Source organism: Lycium barbarum, chromosome 7 (genome assembly GCF_019175385.1).
Source record: "Lycium barbarum isolate Lr01 chromosome 7, ASM1917538v2, whole genome shotgun sequence".
Classification (NCBI taxonomy): Eukaryota; Viridiplantae; Streptophyta; class Magnoliopsida; order Solanales; family Solanaceae; genus Lycium; species Lycium barbarum.
The window spans coordinates 72,821-98,676 of record NC_083343.1 but is presented as its reverse complement, the minus strand read 5'-3'; the positions used below and the strand labels follow the sequence as shown (position 1 = coordinate 98,676).

At 36.5% G+C, this 25,856-nt stretch overlaps 1 protein-coding gene across 1 annotated transcript; it reads right to left on the bottom strand.

Moving 5' to 3' along the window:
• Positions 1-122: 122 nt before the first annotated feature.
• On the bottom strand, positions 123-5,769 carry LOC132602788 (LEAF RUST 10 DISEASE-RESISTANCE LOCUS RECEPTOR-LIKE PROTEIN KINASE-like 2.1). The gene is made up of 3 exons (XM_060315559.1): positions 4,883-5,769; positions 1,825-1,857; positions 123-1,663 (listed from the first exon to the last, which is right to left on the bottom strand). Exons 1-3 carry the CDS (start codon positions 5,556-5,558, stop codon positions 519-521), a joined length of 1,854 nt encoding a protein of 617 aa, XP_060171542.1. The 5' UTR covers positions 5,559-5,769; the 3' UTR covers positions 123-518.
• Between the last annotated feature and the right edge of the window lie 20,087 nt (positions 5,770-25,856).

Genomic DNA, 25,856 nt, shown 5'->3' with positions numbered 1-25,856 from the left:
TGATTTTAAAGAAGCAAAAGAAAAAAGACAAGTTGATAATGTATGGATAAAATAGAAATTTTAAAAAGTTAATTAGTATAAAGGGAGGAGAATGACTATAGTTCAAGATTTTTAAAGAAAAGTTGGGGGTGAAAACCTTTCATTTAGTTCCTTCTCAGGTCTAGAATTAGCATAATACATCAATTAGTAAATTAAACTAAGCCTCAACTCAGACTACAAAATTCCCTTCACCTCATCTCTCCTGCAAAAGTTAAACAGTTAAATAAGAAAATAAATAAACAAGTTTTCACCTTTAAGTGGAATTCGCCACATCTTTATAACTTTCACGAATATTTGATCATTATATTCCAATGTGCCGAGGGTCTCTCGGAAACAGCCATCCTACCTTGGTAGGAGTAAGGTCTGCGTACATTATACCCTCCCCAAACACAAGATGTGGGATTTCACTGGGCTGTTGTTGTTGTTGTTGTATATTCCAATGTTATACAAAAATATTATCTAAAAACTTCTTCAGCAAATTATACAATTGTTGAGGCTGCAGACTCGAGCGTCGAACTCAAAGTAGAAAATAAAAATGGCTTTGCAGGTCGCTCCAAAGTGTTCAATGCCGATCCTTCTGATCGTGATGGAGAACATATGAAAGGTTTTGGTGGGATTTGGAAGGCCTCCAAGCTACTTTCTAACATTTCAATTACCTTACCAGTGTCCGGCCTTTGCGTGGGATCTGTTTGGATGCACCACAAACCAACTAATATCATTTTCTTTGCGATCTCTTCTTCTTCATTGGTCATCATATCTCTTATATTTAGGTTTTCATCTAGCAAAATTCGTTGATAAGCCCAACGAGGGAAATATATTTCACTGTTATGGCTTCTTTCAGCACTGTAGTTCTTTCTTCCTCCAACCATTTCGAGAACCATCATTCCATAGCTATAAACATCAGATTTGTGTGAAACTCCTCCAAAATTTCTACAGAAGACCTCTGGAGCTATGTAACCAATGGTTCCTCGGGCTTCTAGTGTGGACATCATGCTCTCTTTTCGAGTACATAGTTTTGCTAAACCGAAATCAGATATCTTCGGACAAAAGTCCTCGTCCAGAAGAATATTATGAGGTTTTATGTCAAAATGCAAAATTCGGGAGTTGCATCCTCTATGCAAATATTCTAATCCTCGAGCTATCCCGAGTGCAATTTTGTACAACATTTCCCATCTCATGTTTGGAACTTCGTTGTATATGTGTTTATCAAGAGATCCATTTGACATGAATTCATAAATAAGAGCTTTCACTCGACGACTCAAACAAAATCCCAACAGATTAACAATGTTGACATGAGAAGTTCGACTGATGCTTGCAACTTCGTTAATGAACTCTTCTCCATTCCCCTTGGTCTCTTTTAAGATTTTCACCGCAACAGGGTGACCTCTAAGATTACCTTTGTAGACCTCTCCGTAACCCCCTTCTCCAAGTTTCTCTTTAAAGGAATTTGTCATGTTCTTAATGTCTGAATAGCTATATGTCGTTGGGGATAGGGATCCATACTGCCTTAGGAAGGCATCAACAATCTGATCTTCTTTTTTTGACGTTTTATTTGTTTTCCTAAATCGGAAGCAACACATCAGGCAGCAGGTTATCACTATTGCAGCTCCAACCGCAGATAATGCTATGAATGGACAAAAGCAATGCCAGTGATCAATATCAGATAAAACTATTTTTATGTAAATGCAGCACCAGCTGCTGCAAGAAGAAATGCTTATGGGAATTTTCTTAAGAAGAGGAAGATAATAAGATAAATCAAAGTGAACAAATTCAAACAATAATCACCTATTGCAACCTTCAGTCCGATCACGTTTCTTCCTGAAACGGAGACATAAAAGGTGATAAGACATAATAATGTATCTCAATAAAGTATAACAATAATAATGTATCTCATAAAAGTCTGAAACATTTTTTCCTTTGACATGATCAATACATAACAGAAGAAAATCATTGAAATGGGAAGTTAGCTTGCCTTTTTTTTTTTTTTTATCTCAGATAATATCTCAGATAGTCACTCAACTATGGCTAGTTCACTCAAAAAATCATTCAACTTTATTTTTTAATCAAAAGTCACTCAACTATTGGTCTTTCACCTATAAAGTCACCCAACATATTTAAGTTTTTTTTTTTAAATTAAATTTTGTTGACATTGAATTTTTATTTAAAGACAAAATTGTAAAAAATAAGAAAGTACCGGTTTTAATAATTTTATTGACCCGCCCAACTTGACCCGACTCACTAAAAATATAGTGACTAAGACATTTTATTTTACCCTTATTCCCTCTTAATTTCTTCTTTGTCTACGTTCTTTTATTTTTTGACATGAACAACTGAATGTCACAAGTATTCCAACTATGTTATTTACTCAGTATACACCCTTATCCAAATTATTGCCTCATGTATGCAGCTTCATTTGTCACTTTAACAAAATATATTGCTTATAAATCACCATTCAACTGTCGAATGTCACTAAATAAGCAGTACCATTTGATAAAAAATATTGCTTATAAATAACGCATACAACTAATGAAGCTAAAATAAAAGGTTTTGGTCAATATATTTTTAGTGGGTCGGGTCAATAAAATTATTAAAATGGATACTATTTTAATTCATACAATTTTGGCTTTAAATAAAAATTTCATGTCAACAAAATTTAATTAAAAAATCACTTAAATAGGTTGGTTGACTTTATAGGTGAAACACCAATAGTTGAGTGATTTTTTAGTTAGAAAATAAGGTTAGCGACTTTCTGATGAGTGACCATATGAGATATTATCTCCCTTTTTTTCTTTTAATCTAGGAATTAAGTAGAATTCTCTACTAGTTACAACTCTACACAGGAGTAGCATCCAACTCCCTTATCAAGAGCCGTCCTCTGGTTCATGAACTTCCTTCCAAGGTATAAACACTAAACTAAAACCAGAAGAAGAAAAAGGAACACTCCATCTATCCCAAATTTTGGCACTTTTATCTCGTGATTCAAACAAGGTCAACTTTGACTATTATTATAATTAGAATGTATTTATTACCTTTTTCATATTAATAAAAATTGATATAACAATTCCTGGATAAAATATATTATTATCTTATCCCCATTTGATTGAATTTTTTATTTTAAGCTTGGCAATTCCGAAATTATTTATATCATAATTGGTGGTATTATTTTACATTAAAATCAAAATATAAAAGGACATTTTATATTATACCTCATTTAATTCATTTTAGTAACTGATAAAATTGTTGTCGTGTGACAAAGAGGTCATGGGTTCTAGCCGTGGAAACAGCCTCTTGTAGAGATGCAGGGTAAAGATGCGTACAATACACCTTTGTGGTCTGCCCTTTCCCGGACCCCGCGCATAATTGGAGCTTAGTGCACTGGGCTGCCTTTTTTTATTAAAAAAATAAAATTTACCAATAAAAGTATATTCACTAATCATGTTTGGCCAACCTTTTAAAATCAGCTTATTTTGAAAAGTGTTTTTCAAAAAAATACTTTTGGTGAGAAGCAATTTGTGTTTGGCCAATTAATTTAAAAAACATTTTTTAGCAGCAATTAGTGTTTGACTAAGCTTTTACAAAGTGCTTCTGACTGTTTGGCCTAGCGGCTAAAAACTGCTTAATTTGAAAAGTGTTTTTCAAAAAAGCACTTTTGGTGAGAAATAGTTTGTGTTTGGCTAATTCATTTTAAAAGTACTTTTTACTACTTTTAATTAGCAGATTATGTTCGACTAATCTTCTTAAAAAATGCTCTTGAGTGTCAAATTACAAAAAAGAATAAATATCAATGAACTTTACTAGCACGATTATTTTGCAGAGAGAAACTAATTTGAATATCTATTATGAAAAGTTTTTACTTTTAATTTTTAGTTAAAATTTAAAATTTTATATTAAAATTTCAATTAATGTACTACATAGATAAATAAAAAAACAAATATTAAATATTGATATAATATCAACACAATGATTTAAATATAGTAGAAAACTACAACCAAAATAAAATTTAAAATCATTCCACAAATTATAATTCAACACAAAGAATTATTAATTAGAAATTGATGGAGTAATGAGGGATATATCAGCTAAATATGTATTTATGGTAGGGATACTTTTGTCTTGAAAAAAATAATTTTCTGCTTCTCCGAAATCGCAGAAAAACTGCTTCTGCTTCTATTTAAAAGTCGTTTTAATAAATGGCCAAACACCTCAAATATCTAAAAAAAATGTGCTTTTTCTCAACAACCAAAAAAAAAAAAAAAAACTTTTGGCCTCAAAATCACAAAAAAAAAAATGCTTTTAAAAAGGGTACTTTTGGGAAAAACTATTTTTTTAACTTCTGAAAAAAAGATTTTGTTACTCCATAGAAGCACTTATTTTCTCACAAAAACTTAGCCAAACACCTCACTTTCTAAAACACTTTTTAGAAAACAAATAAGCACTTTTGGCCTCCCAAAATCTTAGCCAAATAGGCTATAAGTACTTTCATTATAATTTAATACTTTCTCTGTTTCAATTTATATGAACCCTTTACTATTTGGAGAGTCTACGAGGTGATTCTTTGACCACATTTTTTTTATATTTTTTCTAAATTATTTGAATTACAAATTATCATGACTTGTAGTACTTTTAATGTAGTTTGTAAATACATAAATTATATCTTTACCAACTTGAAAAATCTTTGTCGAAATTTAAGGTCAAAGTTATAAAGTTTGACTCTCTTAATCCGAAAAGGTTGACATAAATTGAAACAAACTATTATAATTCCGGGATAGTTTATTCCATGACCAAACAACCCCTAAATTGTTTCCCAGAAAGAATGTGAAGAGCTTTAAAAGAAGAGGCGTACCTTTGGATCTGCAGCTATGAAACTTTACGGTGCCATCTTTGCAGAAGCACAAGGACTCTTGGGTTAAATTGTCGTAACCACAACGCCCGTCTGAGGCCTCACACTGTCGGCACACCGTCGCATTCTCCCAATGTAATACGAACCCCTCATCCATCGCCGCACCAAGTTCTCCAGTCCACCCACCCTTCGTCACAGGCACCACCACTTTCTTCTCACATGTTCGATACCAATTCAAATCTTCCGGCTCATAATCCTCAACATGTAAATATGATTTGTTTCCACCTGAAGTTAAGCAATCTAACGTACGAGTAGGATCTGGAAGAGAACCGGTACAGTTATAATAGAAAGTAAGATTCATATCAAGCTCCGAATATACCAATGGCAAGTCGTCATCTATAGTAAGATTATGATGTACCCTGGGGCATCCTCTGCTATCAAGAGCATCAATATCCACCAGGGTAAGGGAGTGGTTACTGTAATTAATCTCCTTAACATAGAAAGAATCCTCGGAAATGTGCAGAATTCGATCTTTTTCAGAACAGAAGATTCCAAATCCTGGATAGCCACAGTATTGTGAAGAGGGGGGGGTTGTGGCTATCAAGCCTCCAAAAAGGATATGAAATTTCAAGTTCATTTTTGCAGGTAGACGAAGGGCAATTTGCAAAGGACGTATCATCAGCTCTACTGGAGTTGATGAAGATGGAGAACAAAAGAAGAAGGAGAGAGACCAAGAAGAAGCTGGAGAATAATTGACTTGGACACATTGCTAGATGATGTTTGAAGAACTCAAAAACTAATTGTGGTTTATACTATTGCTAGACAACCAAAATATTATACATTTATTATGTTTGACTTGGTCACGGAGGAATTAGTAGGAAACTTGGAATTTGATACCTAAATTTCTCTTCCATACCTTATGGTCAAGACAGTCACATATAGGAACCAGACAATTTGGTCTGATTGTGATTCATGCGTTGGAATATAGAGAGGGGTAAAATGGAAAGTGACAGGCACTTAGTAGGCGTGTGGAAAATATTTATAGTTGTTGAAATTGAAGAAAAAAAGGTACTATTTGAAAACAACTATTCCCTCCGATCACTTTTATTTATCTAATATTCTAAAAATAAATTTTTATTCTTACTTATCACTTTTAGCATATCAAGAAAAGATAATTTATTTTTTTCTGTTTTACCCATAGTATTAATTATTCACTTCAAATTATTTTTCAAATTCAATAAAAATACCCACCAATTAATATGGGTACATTGGTAAATTATGCACTTCTTTTATTATTTCTTAAATAGCGTGAAAAGTCCAAAGTGGATAAGTAAAAGTGAACGGAGAGAGTATTTTGCTTGTTAATATTGTACGGACATGAATTTTCATTTAAAAAGGGAGTGTGTAAACGTTAAAAGTGAGTGTAAATCTTTATTTCACATAAATTATTCCTCAAATTAGTTTCAACATTTCACCTTACTATTTTAATTACTGAACTTCTTTTTTTACCCCTCCCTGTAGGAGTTTCACTTTTGTTCTCTTAATGACTCGAACCCACAATCTACAGTGAAGGTGAAACCGAACTCGAGCAATAGGTCTTACATGTAAAGGGTCCTGTACCCACGACTCAAAATTTCCTTGCCAAGCTACATGAAACAGATTTCCGGAAGTCCACAGAAAAATTATTGCTTACAAATTATAATGCCCAAATTGCCCTTAACCTTTGAATCTAAGTTAGACAAGAAAAAGAGATAGTCAACATCATGTAGGGGAAGAGTCAAAGCATCATTAACAGGAGCAAAGAAGAACGAAAGCGAGAAATTGCAAGGCGGTTTCCTTTTAGTTCTCAGACCACACTATAATTCTACAAAACATAGTATTACCAGAAGAAAACCAAGAAAATAGTGCCACGTCGCCTAATTGGTTTTCAAATTATATGTCAAAACAAGTCTGTCTTTCTCAAACGTGAAATTACATTATTCTTTCCGTCCTAATTAAGTGTCTTAGTTTGACTAGGTACGGAATTTTAAGAAATAAAAAGAAACTTTTGTATCATGTGTTTCTAACGCAGTTTTCTTCATTTTTGAAGGTTTTATTTTATTTTGATTATCCCCCAAAGGTTGATTCGTGTTGACTGCGAACTGGCAGACCACCCGTACTTCACAAGATCAAAAGCACGAGCATCCAGCGATATGAATGATTCAGGGGCATCCGAACAGACTGGCTTGGGACTTGTCACCGTTCCAAGAGACGAACCCGAGGCTTCGGGAGGAAAGAATGACGAACTCATCGCCCAACTGATACAGCAAATAGCCAATATGCAAAGTGAAATTGAGCGACTACGAAATCTCACCAACCTATCCATTACCCTCAACACTCCTCACCACGAACAAAGAATGAGTGCGACAATTCCACCCTCTTTTTCACCTGTTGACTCGCCCGCTCCTCAGCCCTCTCCCTCAAACCCTCCGCTTCACACAGTCAACCCAGGCACTACCAATTCACCCCTCATCCTACAACAAACTCGCCAGCAACAAACCATCCCACAACAAACCACCTTGCAACAAACCAACATACAACATACCGTCCCGCAACAAAATGACCCGCAACAAGCCAACCCCCAACAAATTAACTTCCAACAAGCCAATTCGCCACCTTTCACCACTCCCTATATTCCTCAGCCTTCAGTTATCCAAACTACCCAAAACTACCAAGCGACTCAACACATACCATTGGCACACACTGCTAACCATAACACACAGTATGTGCCACCGGTATATGTAACAGAAGCTCAACCTTTCACTACCCAAATGCAGGTCGTACAACATCCAAAGGTTGACCCTTATGAGGAGATGGAAAGGGAAGCCAGGGCGAGAGCAAACGAGAATGTAGCAAAAGAGCTTCGCAGTCTGAGAGAAGCAGTTAGAAACATCCAAACCAACAAAGGATGTGAAGGATTGGAGTATGAGGATTTGTGTATTCATCCTGACATCGAGTTGCCTGCTGGATATAAAGTACCAAAATTTGATATGTTTGATGGAAGAGGGAATCCTCGGGCTCACTTGAGATCGTACTGTGACAAGCTTGTCGGAGTGGGAAAAGATCAGGCCATTCGGATGAAACTGTTTATAAGGAGTTTGACGGGAGAAGCGCTCGACTGGTACACATGCCAAGACCTGCAAAAATGACATAGTTGGGGAGAAATGGCACAAGAATTCATGGACAGGTTTAGGTTTAACACTGAGACTGTCCCAGATAGATTCTACTTGATGAAGCTGGAAAGGAAGTCGACAGAAACTTTCCGAGAGTACGTTATGTGCTGGAGAGTGGAAGCCGCGAAAGTCCAGCCCCCAATGGCGGAGAGTGAGATGACGACGCTCTTTGTACAGTCTTTAAAAGATGCCACATACTATGAAAGACTGTTAAGCGTCATCGGACAAAAGTTTTCTGAAGTCATTAGAATGGTAGACTTCATAGAAGAAGGAATCAAGACAGGAAGAGTTACAAATCTCGCAGCCTTGCAAGCCACAAGTAAGGCAATTCAATCAGATTCAGCTAAGAAGAAGAGGGACGGAGTGTCCGCGGTCATGACCATCCAGGAACGAAGACCGAACCAAATGTTAACCTACCAATACCCTTCATCTCAGCTTTCATACTACAGCCAATACACCCAAGCCCCTCAGCCTTATTACCAACCTCCACCCACTCCCCATCCTGTTTACCATACCCAACCAGCATATCACTCACCTCGAGCACCTGCCCATCAAAGCCCATCACAATACCAGCCAGCCTACTCACCTCAACCCTAATACCAGTCACCAAACCGTCCACAAAATACACCCCGACCTCGCCCAAACTTCGAAAGAAAGCCGATCAAAACCTACGCACCGTTAGACGAACCCTTAGCCTAATTGTATGAGAGATTGAGAACCGCAGGGATACTCCAACCAATTCAGAGAAGAGTTCTGTTATACCCCATTTTAACCGGGTTGAAGCGGAGTACAACATATTGGAGATTCCTATATTGCTTGTTTTAAAGAGTCGCCACCTAATTAATTTAACGGTGAATTAGGACACCTAGATGTTAACTAAGGCAAAGTTAAAACTAAACCTCTGTTAATAGTCTGCTTAACCAATGTGATTTTAGGTAAGAGTTCTATATTATCCTAATGGGAAGGGGTTAGGCATCCTTTAGAATCCGTTAACTACGGTTATCCAGCCAAACTTAGGTTAATGAATTAATGCTAAATAAGGTGCTTTAAATTTCAAGAAAAGGGGTTAGGAAATATTGCTAAGGTTTTTAAGGAAAATATAAGAATGTTGCTTAAAATAAGACTTAAGAAATAAGCTAAGACTTTAAATAAAAATGCTATTTAAAAGAAAAGACTTGTAGACAATTTGCACAAAAAGAGACCTCAAAGGCTATTTAAAATAAACTGTAAATGTTACTAAAGTTTAAATAAAAATGCTATTTTAAAATGAAGCTTGCAGGAAATACAATATTGTGCAAATGGAGTGAATTTTCTTTCTCTTTTATATTGACTCTTATTGACTTAGCTAAAATATGTGTGATTAATTCAAAATTTGGAGAGATTTATAAAATATACTGGAATTTATATTTGCATATTAGTGATTTTGAAATTAAGATAATAAGAATAAAATATGATTCTTTTAACTCAAAAATATGAATTTATGCCATCAATTATTCTAGGAGTAAATATTATAGATACTGTAAATAACTTTAATATAAAAAATAAGAAAATGAAATTTATGGGAGGTTGATTGTGAGTTTTTCTCCTAAATTCACTACCCAATAAATTCGCTAAGGTTCATCTAAATCAGGAAAAACAAAACAAAGTAAAGGGCTAGTTGCATAATACACATTAAATACATAAAAATAAGGAAAAGAGAAAAAAAAGGTCAGATGGACCCAGCCCGTTTGGGCTGTTGGGGTCCATTTGCTGTTGGGCTTCGGCCCAGCAGTTTTTTTTTTTATTTGTTGGGCTGCCACTGCTGCCCTGTATATTGGGCATTGGCCCAACAATTTTAGGGCTACGGATCTGGGCCGCTGTTGGGCTGGACACGGAGAAGAATAGTTCACATTGGGCCTTAGCCCAAACCGAATGCGGAAGGAGAACGAGTCTCTCGGACTCGTATGCGATCAGTCATGCACAAAACGAAAGGAAAGGATTAACATATAATCAACGAATGACGATAAACATGTAAAAATTAAACTCGAAACAAGTCAATAGATTATGTATATCATTGTGTATATTTAAGTATTTCCTATGTATACACATTCATATTAACTAAGATATACTGGTGATATACATCAGTATATACAACTCAACCCAATATGCCTGCAATACGCCATCATATACGAATTTAAACAAAGCCAAAATCATCACAGCATTTTTGGGCAGATCCGGCCCCTTTATTTCCTAGTCAATTAACAGAGATTAAACAAACCCAGTAGTTGACATACATCTGAAGGCATAACCCAAAATGAGGAGATTGAACACTGCCAAATCATGAGGAATTCAAACAAGGAAAAACAGTGACGCTAAGCATTCATACTAGGCATGCTGAACTAAGTTAACAGAGGAATAAGGGACTTGAATACAACAACCAGACATGAGGAACCCAAACAGGGGAACAGCAGGACTAGGCAACACAGTAGGCTGAGTAAAACAAAGCAGGGGTGCTACCATCATAACTAAACACAGTGAACCCAACCAAACAGATAAAGAAACTAACATCATAATTGGACATGGTGAGCTAAACAAAACAACAAGGTAAGCTAAGCATTGTAATTAGCAGAATGAACTGAAACTGAACCATTGAACAGCTGAACACTATAATTAAACAGGATGGACCAAACTAAACCCAAAAGATAAGAGTTTAACAACTACAGGCTGAACACGACAGAATTGATATTTCGTGAGAGAAGGAAGCTGAAAAAAAAAATACTAGGCCTGCTGAACAGAGGCAGTTACTCAACCATTTTTTCACTAAAACAGGACAAACTAATCAAACAGGAAGTATAAGATCAAATACTATAAATAACAGGATTGAATTGAACTAAACCAGGAAAGGAAAACAAAACACGATGGTAGCTAAATTTAAACAGGAGACAAGAACTTAAATACCATAAATAACATGATGACACTAAACTAAACAAACATCGAATACCACAGCCAACAAGGTATGACTAACCAAACAAGAAAAGGAAATTAAACACTAATGCTGAACACAATACTAACTGAACATGAAACAGGGATTTAAGTGCTATAACTAACAGGATGATTCAGCTTAGAGGACTGATTATTGAGGCTAGAACCATTCAAAGGCAAGCAATAAAAAGTATGGCTAATCTAAGCAGACTTACAACAAGAGATTTAGATCCAACTACACATTCTAGTCTAAACAGGCCAATATTAACCCCAATTCGAATAATGGACATGTCCAAGACATAAGAAGGGAGTAACAGATCTATTACATGTATTTATATGCGCAAATGTAGTCTAAGCAAGTATGACTATGCCTTCAAATCTTATGGATAGATCAATCATAGCTTATAGCAGCCCAAAACATGCTCAAATCAGTCAAGTACTCTTTAAACATGGATAAGACTTGTATGCATTTTCAACAACCAACAACATTTACATACACACAGATTAACTAGACCAACTTATACTAAGAAACTAAGCTAAGGCTAACATCAGACTGAATCGAAGAGGCATGGCTATCAACCGACATATATTAAAGACATAACTGAAATGAACATATAAGACTAACTGACACACATGCTAAACAAAATAAATGCAAAAAATCAAATAAAAAGAGAAACAGTTACACATGCAAACAAGGCATCACAGATACCAATCAAGCCTAAAGTAAAATAGGAAGGTGCGAAGGGGAAAGGGAGAATCACCTGCTTCGGGTGCGGCGAAGTGGGGCTCGAGCTTCCGATATACCTCGAACACTTCGAATCTCCGAGTTGCGTAAACTTGGATGCGAAACAGTAACCAGAGCAAAAATGAGAATAAAAAGGGATGATTCGATGCTTGAATATTTTTTGAAACACAAAACAAAATGGGCTAATATTTTAGGCGAATGTGGTGCGGCTAGAAGCTTATTTTTAAAAAGGGGATTTCTGCGATTAAACCACTCGTTCTTAGGAAATTCCCTGAATCGAAGAAATCTTCGAGGTTCTTGGGGTCTTTTTTTTTCTTTGCAAGGTAATTTGGGGGGTTCTCCGAAAACTCCGATTCTCTTCCCCCTTTTTTTCATTCCAGAATCTCCTCCTTTATATTGTGGGTTGGGGTTTCGTTTTGAGGAAGGGAGAGAGGAGCCGAGAACAGAGAGATGTGGGGATGGCAGAAGATGTGGGGAACCAAAAGAAGTGGAGAAGACAGGCGAGAATGGCGGTGACAAAAGAATGTGGGGTGTCAGTGGCGTGGGGTGTCAGACGCGTGGGGGGGAGACGCGGTGAAGTGGGGGTGTCAGGGAGTGTGGAGATGAGAGAAGGAGGATGACGGTGAAGAAAAGAGTGGGGAACAGGGTATGGTGGAATCGCAATGGTGTGGGGGACAGATGGAGGTGGTGGTGACAGAGGGAGGTGGTGGCGATGAAGGAGGAAAATGAGAAGGGAACCCTAGTGGTTCCCTTATTTCGAACGGGAATTGGGCCTCCGGGTCAGGTTAAAAATGGGCCAGTTTTGGCTAAAATATGGGCTGGGCAAAATTAAAAGAATGGGCTAGTCCGAAAATGTTGGTTAATTATTTGGGTTGGTAAATTAAAATGATGTCAGGTAAATTAAAATGTGGACTGGTTCTTTGTGAATCAGTCCGAAAATAGTATGAGTTGATTGGGCTACTGCATTTAAATGAAAGACCAATTTAAATTACTTAATATAAAATGTGCAATTATTAATACTCGGATAATAAATTATATGCCGTCATAATAGCAGTGCAATAATATTTGAAATTCAACAGTAAGTAAATGTTGTTATTTAATTATGCGAAGATAAATGCGATGCGTGTGCGTAAGACGGTAAAAAATGTTGAAATGATAATTATGATAATACTAGTAATAATAAAAAATAGTAACAAAATAATAATAATAATAATAATAATAATAATAATAATAGTAATAGTAATAGTAATAATGGTAGTAATGACGGTAGTAAAAGATAATGACAGGATAATGAAATGCCGGTATTAATAAAAGCTAATTATAGTAAAAAATGCAAATAATTATTTTTTAAAGTTGTCAAAATATTAGAAGCGAAAAAATAGGTATTTTGGAGGAAAGGTGGGACAAAATTGGGTGTCAACAAGTTCCTAATCCCCTTCCTGGATGGTATGACAGGACTAAATGTTGTGCATATCACTCAGGAGTTACTGGACATGATACCGAAAATTGCTTTACTCTCAAGGACAAAATCGAGGCATTAATCAAAGAAGGGGTCATCCAGCTCAAGGGAGCTCCCCCAAATATAAACAACAATCCGTTCCCCAATCATGGTGATGCCATTGTGAACATGATTACCCTTGATGGAGATTACAATGTGGAAGGGACTATTGTGCCGGTCGAAAAGGAGAAAAAGGTTGAATCATCAAACTGTTTCGGAGTGAATTTGGATGGAATAGTGGAACCCATTCAGTTGCCCAGGGAAAAGGACACTTTTGGTCTTGGATACGAATCCACCCTTGAAGAAATTTCACTGGCTAATCTCAAAAGGAGAAGTGATATTCCCTTGCCAAAGCCTGTTCCTCTCCTGAGTCAGTCATTTTTCAAAGCATCCGTCATCCAAGCATTAGAGGAAGCAGCTGAAGACAACCTCGCGGAAGGACTCAAGAATTTATTCATTGCCGAGGAGGAAGCGGAATGCAACGTGGTTCTGGATGAATGCTTTGAAACTCGAACCATCTGGGATGCTAAGCCTGGAGATATTTTGAACAATTGGACTTGTACCCCGCCCCCGGTTCTCCGGGAGTCTTGGTAGACATTTTATATTAAGTATCTGATGAAACAACACGATTCAAAACTGAGGCCTGAATCGTGTTTATGCTTTTGTTGTGTTTTGCCTCCAAACTTTTGAAAGCTTAAATGCCAGATCCAAACTATGCTTTTCTATATTTTACTCCGGCTTTATTTAATCAACTTTTTCTCTTATTTTGTTTTTTAGCAACCAAACTAGTAAATCTGCTGATACTGTGAATGGGACATATAATGAAACAAGCGAGCCCATAGTGAATGCCGAGCAAGATTCTGAAGAGTGTGAAGAAGACGTGCGTCCTGAAGAGTTGACTAAGGATTTTGAACATTTTGAGAATAAGCCAAAACCAAATTTGGATGAAACAAAAACCATAAACTTGGGAGATTTAGAAGCAGTAAAGGAAACAAGAATTAGCGTCAATTTAACTCTGTCACAAAAGGAAGAAATGACCAACCTTTTGAGACAGTATATAGACGTGTTCTCATGGTCTTATGATGATATGTCGGGTCTAAGCACAGAACAAAATAGCCAAAGCTTTCAACAAAAGGTAAGACCGACAGTTCAAACCGGAGCAATTGATGTTGAAGCGCATATTCCCGCACCAAAATGAAGCGAAAGGAAATTTGCACCCAACTGGCAAGGGCCTTGCATGGTTCATCGGGTATTAATTGGGGAAGCACTAATTCTAGCAGAAATGGACGGCGAAGTTTGGCCGAAAGCTATCAATGCAGATGCTGTCAAGAGATAGTACGTCTAGGAGCTTTTCATTTATTCCGTGTGTAATATCTTATAATGCCTTTCTATGTAATGAAGCTACGTTCCCTCGGCGGGATACGTAAGAAACCTATATCAGGTTTGGTCTTTTGAGATAAAAATTTTCAAAAAATTCCATTTGTCTGTAACATGAACTACGCCTGACCTGATTCCCGCGGCGGGATACATAGGCGGCCTACATAGGCCTCGGTCACATTATTAGAAAATCTCAATTTTATTTTGCTTGTAATTTGAACTACGCTTGACCTGATTCCCTTAGTGGGATACATAGGCAGCCTATATAAGGCTCGGTTTCGTCATTTGTAAAAGCTCAACGTTCTCCTATGCCAGAAACTGGGACAATTTTTTAAGGGCATCATCGCAAGCGACATCGAGAAACATGAAAGAGTATATGGCCAACAGAGTCATCAGGCAAAAGGAAGACTTTGGAGAAAGGATACTCGCTTTGTTTCACAATGTGTTACAGTCCTAAGTGCAGCAGAAATTATTTATCACTACATACATATTTTTATGCATACTTCTTTTTTGATATAATATGACTTTTGATCAGATAGTTTTATTAGTTAGCCAAGGCTTAGAAATGGGCGGAGGTTACAAGTACAGACAAAGTTGGAAGCATGAAGCGTCAAGAGCCAGATCTTCAAAGTCAACGCGAATCAACCCCCCCCCCCCCCCCAAAAAAAACTTACAAATTTTCTTTGGATGCAGATTTCCAAGTTGCGGAAGCTGAACTATGTAATGTTTACAACCTTGCAAGGATTGCGCGTCGAACGGTTTAAGCTTTCTTATAACAATTATGCCTCTCAAGTATCAACAATTTTCGAGATTTGCAATAAATTAATGCTTGAGTCTTGCAAATATTTTTCAAATGTATCGACGCACAAATATTTTCTATTACTTTCAAATGCCTCGCATAAATTCTTTCAAATACATTGCGCATGCACTATTGCTTTCAAATGCCCCGCACTGCACATATATTGCATTATTACTTTCAAATGCCCTGCAAACGCACTGCATCATTGCTCGCAAACGCACCGCACATGCATTGCATTATTACTTTCAAATTACCCCGCAAACGCGTTGCATCATTGCTCGCAAATGCACCGCACATGCATTGCATTATTACTTTCAAATTACCCCGTAAACGCGCTGCATCATTGCTCGCAAACGCACCGCACATGCATTGCATTATTACTTTCAAATGCCCTGCAAAGGCACTGCATCAATGCTCGCAAACGCACCGCACATGCATTGCATTATTACTTTCAAGTGCCCTGCAAAGGCACTGCATCAATGCTCGCAAACGCACCGCACATGCATTGCATTATTACTTTCAAATGCCCTGCAAAGGCACTACGTCAATGCTCGCAAACGCACCGCACATGCATTGCATTATTACTTTCAAATGCCCTGCAAAGGCACTGCATCAATGCTCGCAAACGCACCGCACATGCATTGCATTATTACTTTCAAGTGCCCTGCAAAGGCACTGCATCAATGCTCGCAAACGCACCGCACATGCATTGCATTATTACTTTCAAATGCCCTACAAATGCACGACAAACGCACCGCACATGCATTGCATTATTACTTTCAAATGCCCTGCAAACGCACCGCACATGCATTGCATTATTACTTTCAAATGTCCTGCAAACGCACTGCATCAATGCTCGCAAATGCACGGCATATGCATTGCATTATTACTTTCAAATGCCCTGCAAACGCACTGCATTAATGCTCGCAAACGCACCGCACATGCATTGCATTATTACTTTCAAATGCCCTGCAAACGCACTGCATCATTGCTCGCAAACGCACCACACATGCATTGCATTATTACTTTCAAATGCCCTGCAAACGCACCGCATTATGCCGGCTTAGAAAGCCTCATTTCTCATAAATCATTCGGCTTAAATGGCCCATATTCATATCCGGTTTGAGGCCTCATTTTCATTAATCATCGCCAAAAGGCATCATTCTCATGAATCATCGGCCTAGAACCTCATTTGCATTAGCCTCAGCTAAGGCTATCATTTATTTAAATCATTGCAGCTTTTTATGGGTTTATTTTACATCGTTTTACTTCTGATATTTATTTTTACTGACTATTTTATCTAGTTTAAGTTTCGCAGGAGCTTTAGCGCAACGTGGAACTATTTCTTCGGCAGCGAACTGGGGCAATTTGTTGGGAAGGATAATCAGACTTCCCGACAAGGGTCAAGGATCTACCTTGAACACTCGTCTCCAACTCCAAATATTCCGCTTGCATTCCAGCACATTCATATTTCAGAATTCTCGAGTTCGATCATAACACCCAGTGTCATCATAATTCGTCACTGGGACAATATTTTGCAAAGATTCGCACCAATCAGGATTCGTTATTCATAGGTGTCGTAGTCATCCCAGAACTACACGACCTGATTCTCGTGCAGCCCGAGATATGTAGGCAACTCGGAGACCGGAGTTCGGCCGTAATCCTCTCAAATTTTCTTTACCCTTAGTCTTCCAAAATCCTTTAGCCGGGACAAAATAGGCTATTGAGTCAATGTCTTTGCCCGAAAATTCTTTCATCATTACCGGTCAAAGAGGGACAAATTGTTGACACCCAATTTTGTCCCACCTTTCCTCCGAAATATCTATTTACGCTTCTAATATTTTTGGCAACTTAAGAAATAATTATTTATACTTTACTACAATTACTAGCTCCGGCGTTTCATTATCCTATTGTAGTCACTGCTGTTATTATTTTTTATTTTACTACCGTTACTACTACCACTATTATTATTATTATTATTATTATTATTATTATTATTATTTTATTATCATTATTATCAGTATTATCATAATTTGCATTGTAGCCATTTCAGCATTTTTACCACCTTATGCACACGCATCGCATTTATTTTGTGTAGTTAAATAATAACATTTGTTTACTGATATTATCGCACGACCATTACGACGTCATATAATTTTATTTTTATCTGAGCACTAATAAACAGGTACTTTTATATTAGGTAATATTTTGGCACACGTTAGCATATAGTTAATTAAAATAGGTCTTTTATTTAAATTTAGGAGCCCAAATGGTTTCTTTCATTCAGCCAATATTATCTCAAATCCGAGCCCAATCAACCCACAGATTTTTCGAACTAGCCCATTATCACTTAAAATAATACCCAGCCCAAATTACCAGCCCAAAATCAACTAGTCCACTAACCCGAAATACCCAACCCGATCTACTATCTAAAATACCCGGCCCGACCCATCTCTTTCTCTTAATCGTCTAAACCCTAAAAGAAAACAACGCCTCTCTCCTCTTCTCCCTCTCTCTTCATCCGCCCTCTCTCTCTCTCCGACGAAAGCGGCAAAATCGCAGATCGATTTCGCCTCCCACAGACCATGCATGGTCGATTTAAGGAAAAACATTTAATGCCCCATCCGGATTCAACCCTTGAAAGGGATTGAATTTTGTTTTCTCCTTCTTTCTCTCTGCTTTCGATCTGAAGCATCCTTGATGAGCTTTGTCTACTTGTGATTTAAAATAGGTTTTTTATCAGTTCTTTTATTATTTTCGAGTACGAAAATTTTAATGGTTTTTGTCCACTTCTTTCTTTTTTGACCAAGCGTTTGAAATATCAAAAGATCCGAACGTTTAGATCGAAGGGGGAGCGTTTTTGACTTAAAAATCCCGCCCAACTTTTGAACCCCAAAAACCCTAGAGATTTTTCCTATAAATAATCCTTTCTGGAGTCATTTAAAGGGAGTTTTTCAGCCGCCTCGAATCCCCTGAAAATATTAGTCTTCAGTCGCCTAAATTTCCCGAGAGAACATTAGTTTCAGTAGTCACAATTTTTCTTGACATCGATTTAAAATACTAAATCATTCTCTGTTTTTCTTTTGCCCCTGGTATCGCTTCGGACCCAAGTGCATGCAAGCTCAGATTTGATAGTGTTCGAGTGGATATCGAAACCCCTGCACCCTGTTCGGTGCACCCGAAAAAGGTCGGTAAATCTTCTTCCTTTAGTTGTTTTCCTTCCTATCTAGTCTTAGTTGTTAGTTTCTGTCATGCCTTAGTTGTTGTATGCTTTGGTTTCTGTTTGGTTTAATTTCCAGTTAATAGTAGTTTAAGCATAATTAATGTGCATTAGTTGCTATTTCTAATTATCTTTTGTTAGTAATGACTTAAGCACGATTAATAGATATTAGTTGTTGTTATTAACAAACTGATGAATGTTAGTAGTTCAACATGATTAGGTATTTTTAGCTACTTGTTTTAGGTTAGTTACTTGTTGATATTAACATCGTCCAGTTTAATATGCTTTTCATATGCTGCTTGAGTTTATTTCCTGTTAATAGCGACTCAACATGATTAGAGTGTCTTTGCTTACTGTCTAGTTAATGCCCTGTTAGTAATAGCCTGATATAGCATACGTTTCGCTTATTGTTGGATCCTGCCTAGTTTAATGGGACCGATATCCCCCTTATTGATCAAATCATGTTGTTAATGACATTCTAGATGGTTTAGTTTGGTTTATAGTGTGCTATTTCATTCAGCCTTTTGGTCGCCTATATGGTTTATTGTTAATATGATACCAATTTGCTACTTGGAATTCTTTATTAAACCTAGTATAAGGTCATCATGTCTAAAACAAGTATAAGAACTTGTCTGTGTGCATCACTTGATTTTAATTAAAATGTCAACTTGTGTTTATACTGTTTGTACCCTTTAGATATGACTTCATACCTAAATATGGCTTAGTTGAGTAAAATGGCATAACTAATAACTTTAAATAAAAGTTTGTCCATTTTAGCCTAATATGATATCACCAGGGTCCTTGTTTGATTTATGAGTTAATTTTGACAATTGTTGGCATTAGTGTAAGTGTATCCGATTCATTCAGCCAAATAAGTCTCAAATGAGGTCTGATAAGTCTAAATAGGGTTAACGAGGATCTGAATCTAACCTCAGTCACCTTTAAATATGTAGTATCTCTGAGTGAATGCTTTTCTTGCGTAAAATGATTTGAAATTTGTCCTTGTGTCCCTCTAAATGGTGTCATAATATGCCATGTGAGATAAGATAGTTTCTCTGAGTTTGAATGTCAACTTCTGCTTAAGAATGAGTTAGATACACAGATCATATAATAAAATATACTAGGCATATACAGTCTCTGTATACCTCAGGTATATCTGAACTTGTATATTTGGTATAAACATCGAATATCACTTGTAAGGGCCCAGAATTGCAAACCTTTGTACTGTAAACTCCTTTGAGTTGGGTACTGTCTCTTTATTTTCGCTGTACTGAACTCCCTTTGCATCTGTGGTTAATTAACCTTGTTTAGGTTGTGTTTTTGCCATCCGTTACTTCAACTGGGCCTACTTTATTCTCTTCCATGGCTATAACATGTTTGGGCCTGCTTTCATCCTTGTAATGTTGTCGTTTTTTTAGTCCTGTACCCTTTTGAATTTTTTATATGATTGCAAGTATACTGTGTGATTATGTATATATGCGTATACCTAGAGTTTACTTTAGTTACTACATTTATAGGGAGATTAATGGGTCATTATGGATTAAGCTTGAACCCTCCCCGGCGTTAGCCATGCCTGGGATTCATGAAATCCCTTGGAACTTGTGCAACATCGGGAAGACGGGGGAAAAAGCTTTCCAATATTAACCCTCTAAGCCTCCTTATGGATGCGTATACATGAAGTATACTCAAATATACACAGTATATACATAATCTACTAATTCATTTTGAGTTTACATTTTATATGTTTAACCTTATTCATTGATTATATACTAATCCTTTCCCTTTCATTTTATGCATGACCATCGCATACGAGTCCGAGGGACTCGTCTTCTTCCGCATTCGATGTTGGGCTAAAGCCCAACATGACTTCTCTCTCTGCCCAGCCCTGTCCACAGCAAAAACAAAAAAAAAAAAAAAAAAAAAAAAAACTGGGCCAAGCCCAACAGCAGCAGATCGCAGCAGTCCTAGGAAATGGGCTGAGCCCATTTAATTATATTTGCTCCTTCTTTTGTGCATTTAATTTGTATTGTACAACTAATACTTTACTTTGTTTGTTTTCTTAGCTAAAATGAACCTTAGCGGAATTAGTGGGTTAGTTTAGTATGATGGGTAGTTAATTTAAAAGAGAAACTAACCATTAGTCCCATAGGTTTCATTCCATTTTATGTTAAAATTATTTATAGCATCTATAATTTTTTTTATTATTATTAGAATAATTGATTTTCAAAATAGCATGACTACATATTTTGAGCTAAAGGAATCATGATTTATTCTTGCTATCTTAAAAAGTTAAAAACATCACTAATGCGCAAATATGAACTCAAGTATATTCTATAAACAATTTTTCAAGATTTATCCAATTATACATATTTTCTTTAGCCGAATATAGTTAAATAAAGTTAATAAAAAAAAAGAGAAAGAAAACTCACTTCCTTTTGCATCCTACTTATAAAATAAGTCTAGATTTTTCTATATCGCCATATTCATATAACATAATTTTATCAAAAGTTCAAATTTGCTAAGCCTTCTCTTAAAAGCTATTACTTATATGCAAACTATTATATTTTCTGCAAGTCTTATTTTAAATAGCATTATTTTTTCATTTAAAGCCTTAGCAACATTTATAAGTCTTATTTTAAATAGCATTTAAAATCTTCTTTTATGCAAATCATTATATCTTCTACAAATCTTATTTTAAATAGCATTATTGTATTTCCATTTAAAGCCTTAACAATACTTATAAGTATTATTTTAGATAGCATTATTATATTTTCCTTTAAAACCTTAGCAACAGTTACAAGCCATTTTCTTAAAATTTAAATGTTATATTTGCATCTTTAGCCCTAATTAATTAACCTAAGTTTGACCGGTTAACCGTAGTTAACGGATTCTAAAGGATGCCTAGCCCCTTCCCTTTAGGATAATCTAGAACCCTTACCTAGAATCACGCTAATTAAGCAGACCATTAACGGAGGTTTAGTTTAACTTTGCCGAGGTTAATAATTAGGTGCCCTAATTCACCATTAAATTAATTAGGTGGCAACTCCTTAAAATAAAACAAATAGGAATCACCAATATGTTGTACTCCTACTTTAACCCGTTTAAAATGGGGTATAACAGTAGTTGTGTTGTTAAACTTGGTGATGCCAATGATCTTGGTCAGCCAGTTTTTGAAGCTTTTTACATCTGTTTTGATGCACTCAAGAAGGCATTTATGGCTGTTAGAAAATGCATAGGATTAGATGGTTGTTTCCTTAAAGGAATTAGTAAGGGGCAATTACTATGTGCTGTGGCTAGGGATGGGAATAACCAAATGCTTCCACTTGCTTGGGCAGTAGTGGAATATGAGAACAAAAATACTTGGACTTGGTTCTTGACTTTGCTGAAGGAGGACTTGGGATTAGGAGATGGCACAAACTACACTATTATTTCAGACATGCAAAAGGTATGTTCTTATCGTACCTTCTATTTATTTTCACACTTTCTGTTTCTTTATTCTTTATTGTTTTTGTTTTTTCACTCTTTGATGCCAACTGTTGTAGGGACTTGAATCAGCAACTAGGGAACTGTTGCCAGCCTGTGAAGAAATAAGGTGTGCTAGGCACATTCTTGCTAACTGGTCAAAGGAATGGAGAGGGCTTCAAAGGAAGCAAGTATTTTGGAAGTGTGCTAAAAGCACTTATGAGGCAGAATTTAAAGCAAATTTGAAGTTACTGGGAAAACTTGGCGATGAAATAGTTGATGATCTACTCTATTATGATAAAGAGTATTGGTGCAAGGTGTTTTTTAACACTGATATGAAGTGTGATTCAGTTGATAATAATATGTGTGAGAGTTTCAATGCCTGGATTTTGGCAGCTAGGCACAAAACTATCATTAGCATGCTTGAGGAGATAAGAGTAAAGGTTATGACTAGAATTGCTAGGTTAAGTCAATTTGCAAATACTTGGATAGGGGACATTTCTCCAATGGGAATGAAGATATTAGAGGATAATATTGACAAAGCAATGGACTGTTCAATGGAATTTAATGGACAATCAGGATATGAAGTGTTGGATGGAGACAAACAACACTCTGTTTGTCTAAGAAAGAGGGTATGTAGTTGTAGATTATGGATGCTTAGGGGGATACCCTGTGCACATGCCATATCTGCATGGTTTTAAAACAATGTGACCCAACTGAATATATTGATAGCTGCTACAAAAAAGAGAGATATTTGATGACATATTCTCACTTCATTCAGCCTGTAAATAATATGCCTTTTTGGCCTGATAATAGACATCCTACTGTTGCACCACCAGTGGTGAAACCAATGCCAGGCAGGCCCAAAAAGAATAGAAGGAAAGAGCAAAATGAAACAAAGAAGTGTGGGAAATTACCTAAAAGTGGTATGACTATGACATGTGGTCTCTGCCATGTTAAGGGTCACAACAGAAGAGGGTGTCCTTTGAAAAATGTTGCTTCATCAGTTTCATCAAGTTCAACACCAAATGTGGGCAGACCAAAGGTAATGTACTATTTTATTGTGTGTCTTCTAATATTGGTTGTGTCTTCTAATATATGTGTGTTTGTATGTTAGAAAATAACAACTGTTGAAGTTAAGCCTGCAGTAGAAAGAGGGAGAAGCAGACCAAAGAAAAATATAGTTGCTGCTGAAGTTCCATCTGCAACTAACACAACACCAAATGTGGGCAGACCAAAGGTAATGTACTATTTTATTGTGTGTCTTCTAATGTTGGTTGTGTCTTCTAATATATGTGTGTTTGTATGTTAGAAAACAACAACTATTGAAGTTGAGCCTGCAGTAAAGAGAGGGAGAGGCAGACCTAAGAAAAATACAGTTGCTGCTGACGTTCCATCTGCAACTAACACAACACCAAATGTGGCACATGAAACTTCTTCAAGAGCTGCTGAAAGTACAAAAAGAACCAGAGGTACTAAAGGTGGTAGAGGAAGTGGAAGGGGTGCGGGGAGAAATGTGGGAGGAGAAAAGGTTAATCACCTACTTGAAAGTTGGTTCAACTGCTCTGGAAGTACTACTACACCTGGTTCAACAGCTGCACCTAGTTCAACTGCTGCACAGAGTTCAACTGCTGCAACTAGAGGAAAAAGAAAAAGTGTGGGAACAAATGTGGGAGGGGATGTTAATCATCCACTTGAAAGTTGGTTCAACTGCTCCGGAAGTACAGCTGCACCTAGTTCAACTACTGCACCTAGTTTAACTGCTGCAACTAGAGGAAAAGGAAAAGGTGTGGCAAGAACAACACCATATAAAAGGCCAAGAGTGATGGGAGTAGGTGTGTTTCAAGCTAAGAATGGCTTCACAACTTTTAATGTAAGTATTGATACATTACTATATTGTACTGTTCTCTTAATAACAGTAACTTATGATTATTTTTTTAAAATAGCCTGGGCTGCCAAGTCAAAGAATAGTATCTATTGGACCAAAAAAATAGTAAGATCAGCTGATGTAACTGGTGATATTGGTTTCAAACCAACAAGTACACTGAAGTGGAAGGGAGCTAAAGCACTCACAACAAGAAGGCTTCAAGAGATTAAAGATCAAGTAAGGGCTAAAGCAAGGCAAAGTACCAATCCTTCACTGCCAAGAGACCCATGGAAGATCTAATGTTAAGTGCCTGCTGGAAGTGTTGTATTTTGTTTGTTTTAAGCTACATTAAGACTTAAGACTTTGAAGTGGTATTCAGATGTACCATATGTTTTTTGTTATGTTGGAAATGGTACTGAATTCTGCTATTTACACCCAATGTTTAAAGAAGTGTTTTGTTTATCTATGGTGCGTTTGAGTGACAAAATCTGGTATATGAGAATGGTTTTGTTTGCTGAAATCTGGTGCAATTTGTTGCATTATGTGATCTTATTTTTCCCAACATTTACTCAAACAATACCAAAAGAAAGTTGTCAAAATTTAGTGAAAGAATTCTGGTGCATTTGAGTGACAAATTCCGGTGCATTTTTTCACTCAAAAAACTGTTAGGTTGTTATGGCATTTGAGAATGGTTTTGATGCTGAATTCTGGCACATTTGAGTGACAAATTCGGGTGCACTTTTAGAATGAAAAAAACTGTTAGGTTGTCATGGCATTTGAGAATGGTTTTGTTTGCTGAAATCTGGTGCAATTTGCTGCATTATGTGATCTTATTTTGCCCAACATTTACTCAAAAAATACCAAAAGAAAGTTGTCAAAATTTAGTGAAAGAACACCAATATGAGAAGTAGGATAAACTAAAACAAGTGTAGGTACAAGACCACCATTAAAATATCATTACAATGCTTCGTTACAATACCAAATGTACCATCCAACAAAACACATCTAACTTAGCCTATCCGAGATCATTTAAGTACCATTACAATAAACAAAATGAGGTACTATTAACAGACCACTAGCTACTATGGCAACTTCATTTGATTTTTCTTCAAGTTGCCCATTTGAATAAACTACTAAGATACATAACAAATAAACAAACCATCAAACACCAAAGTAAGTTTCTATTAAACCAACACCTCCTGCTTTTCTTTTTTCCTGTCATATCCTTCTCTTTCAAATTACCCTTCTCTTTTGAATCTTCAAGCTCATTCAAATCATCCTTCTCCTCTTTTGTATCTTCAAACTCATTCAACCCATCCTCCTCCTCTTTTGAATCTTCAAACTCATTCAACTCACCTTTATATTTTGAATCTTGAAGCTTAATCAACTCACCTTTATCTATTGAATCTTGAAGCTCAATCAACTCACTGATGTTAGATTATCATATTGAAGGGTAAGACTTTCAACCTCATCCAACTGAATTTTCTCCTTAGGTTCAAGTGAATTCATGTCGACATTATCATATTTCATCTTAAGACTTTCAAGCTCATCCAAATGCACCCGAACATGCTCGTAATTTTCTTGTAACTCTTTGATTTTGTTCACCAATCTTGGAATAATAAACGTTGATCTTTGATCAACTCTCTCCGTGTCTCTCCATTTGAAAAAATTTCACTTCATTGGCTGAAATTTGAAGAATACAGTCACTTGAAATTAACACTTAACACTAAAATTAATCAACCAAATTAGAATATGAGCACAAACCTCATAGTGAGGACAAGACCAAAATCTCCTTCCGGGATTGCGATCAGACCAAGAAGTTTGCATTTTCAGCAA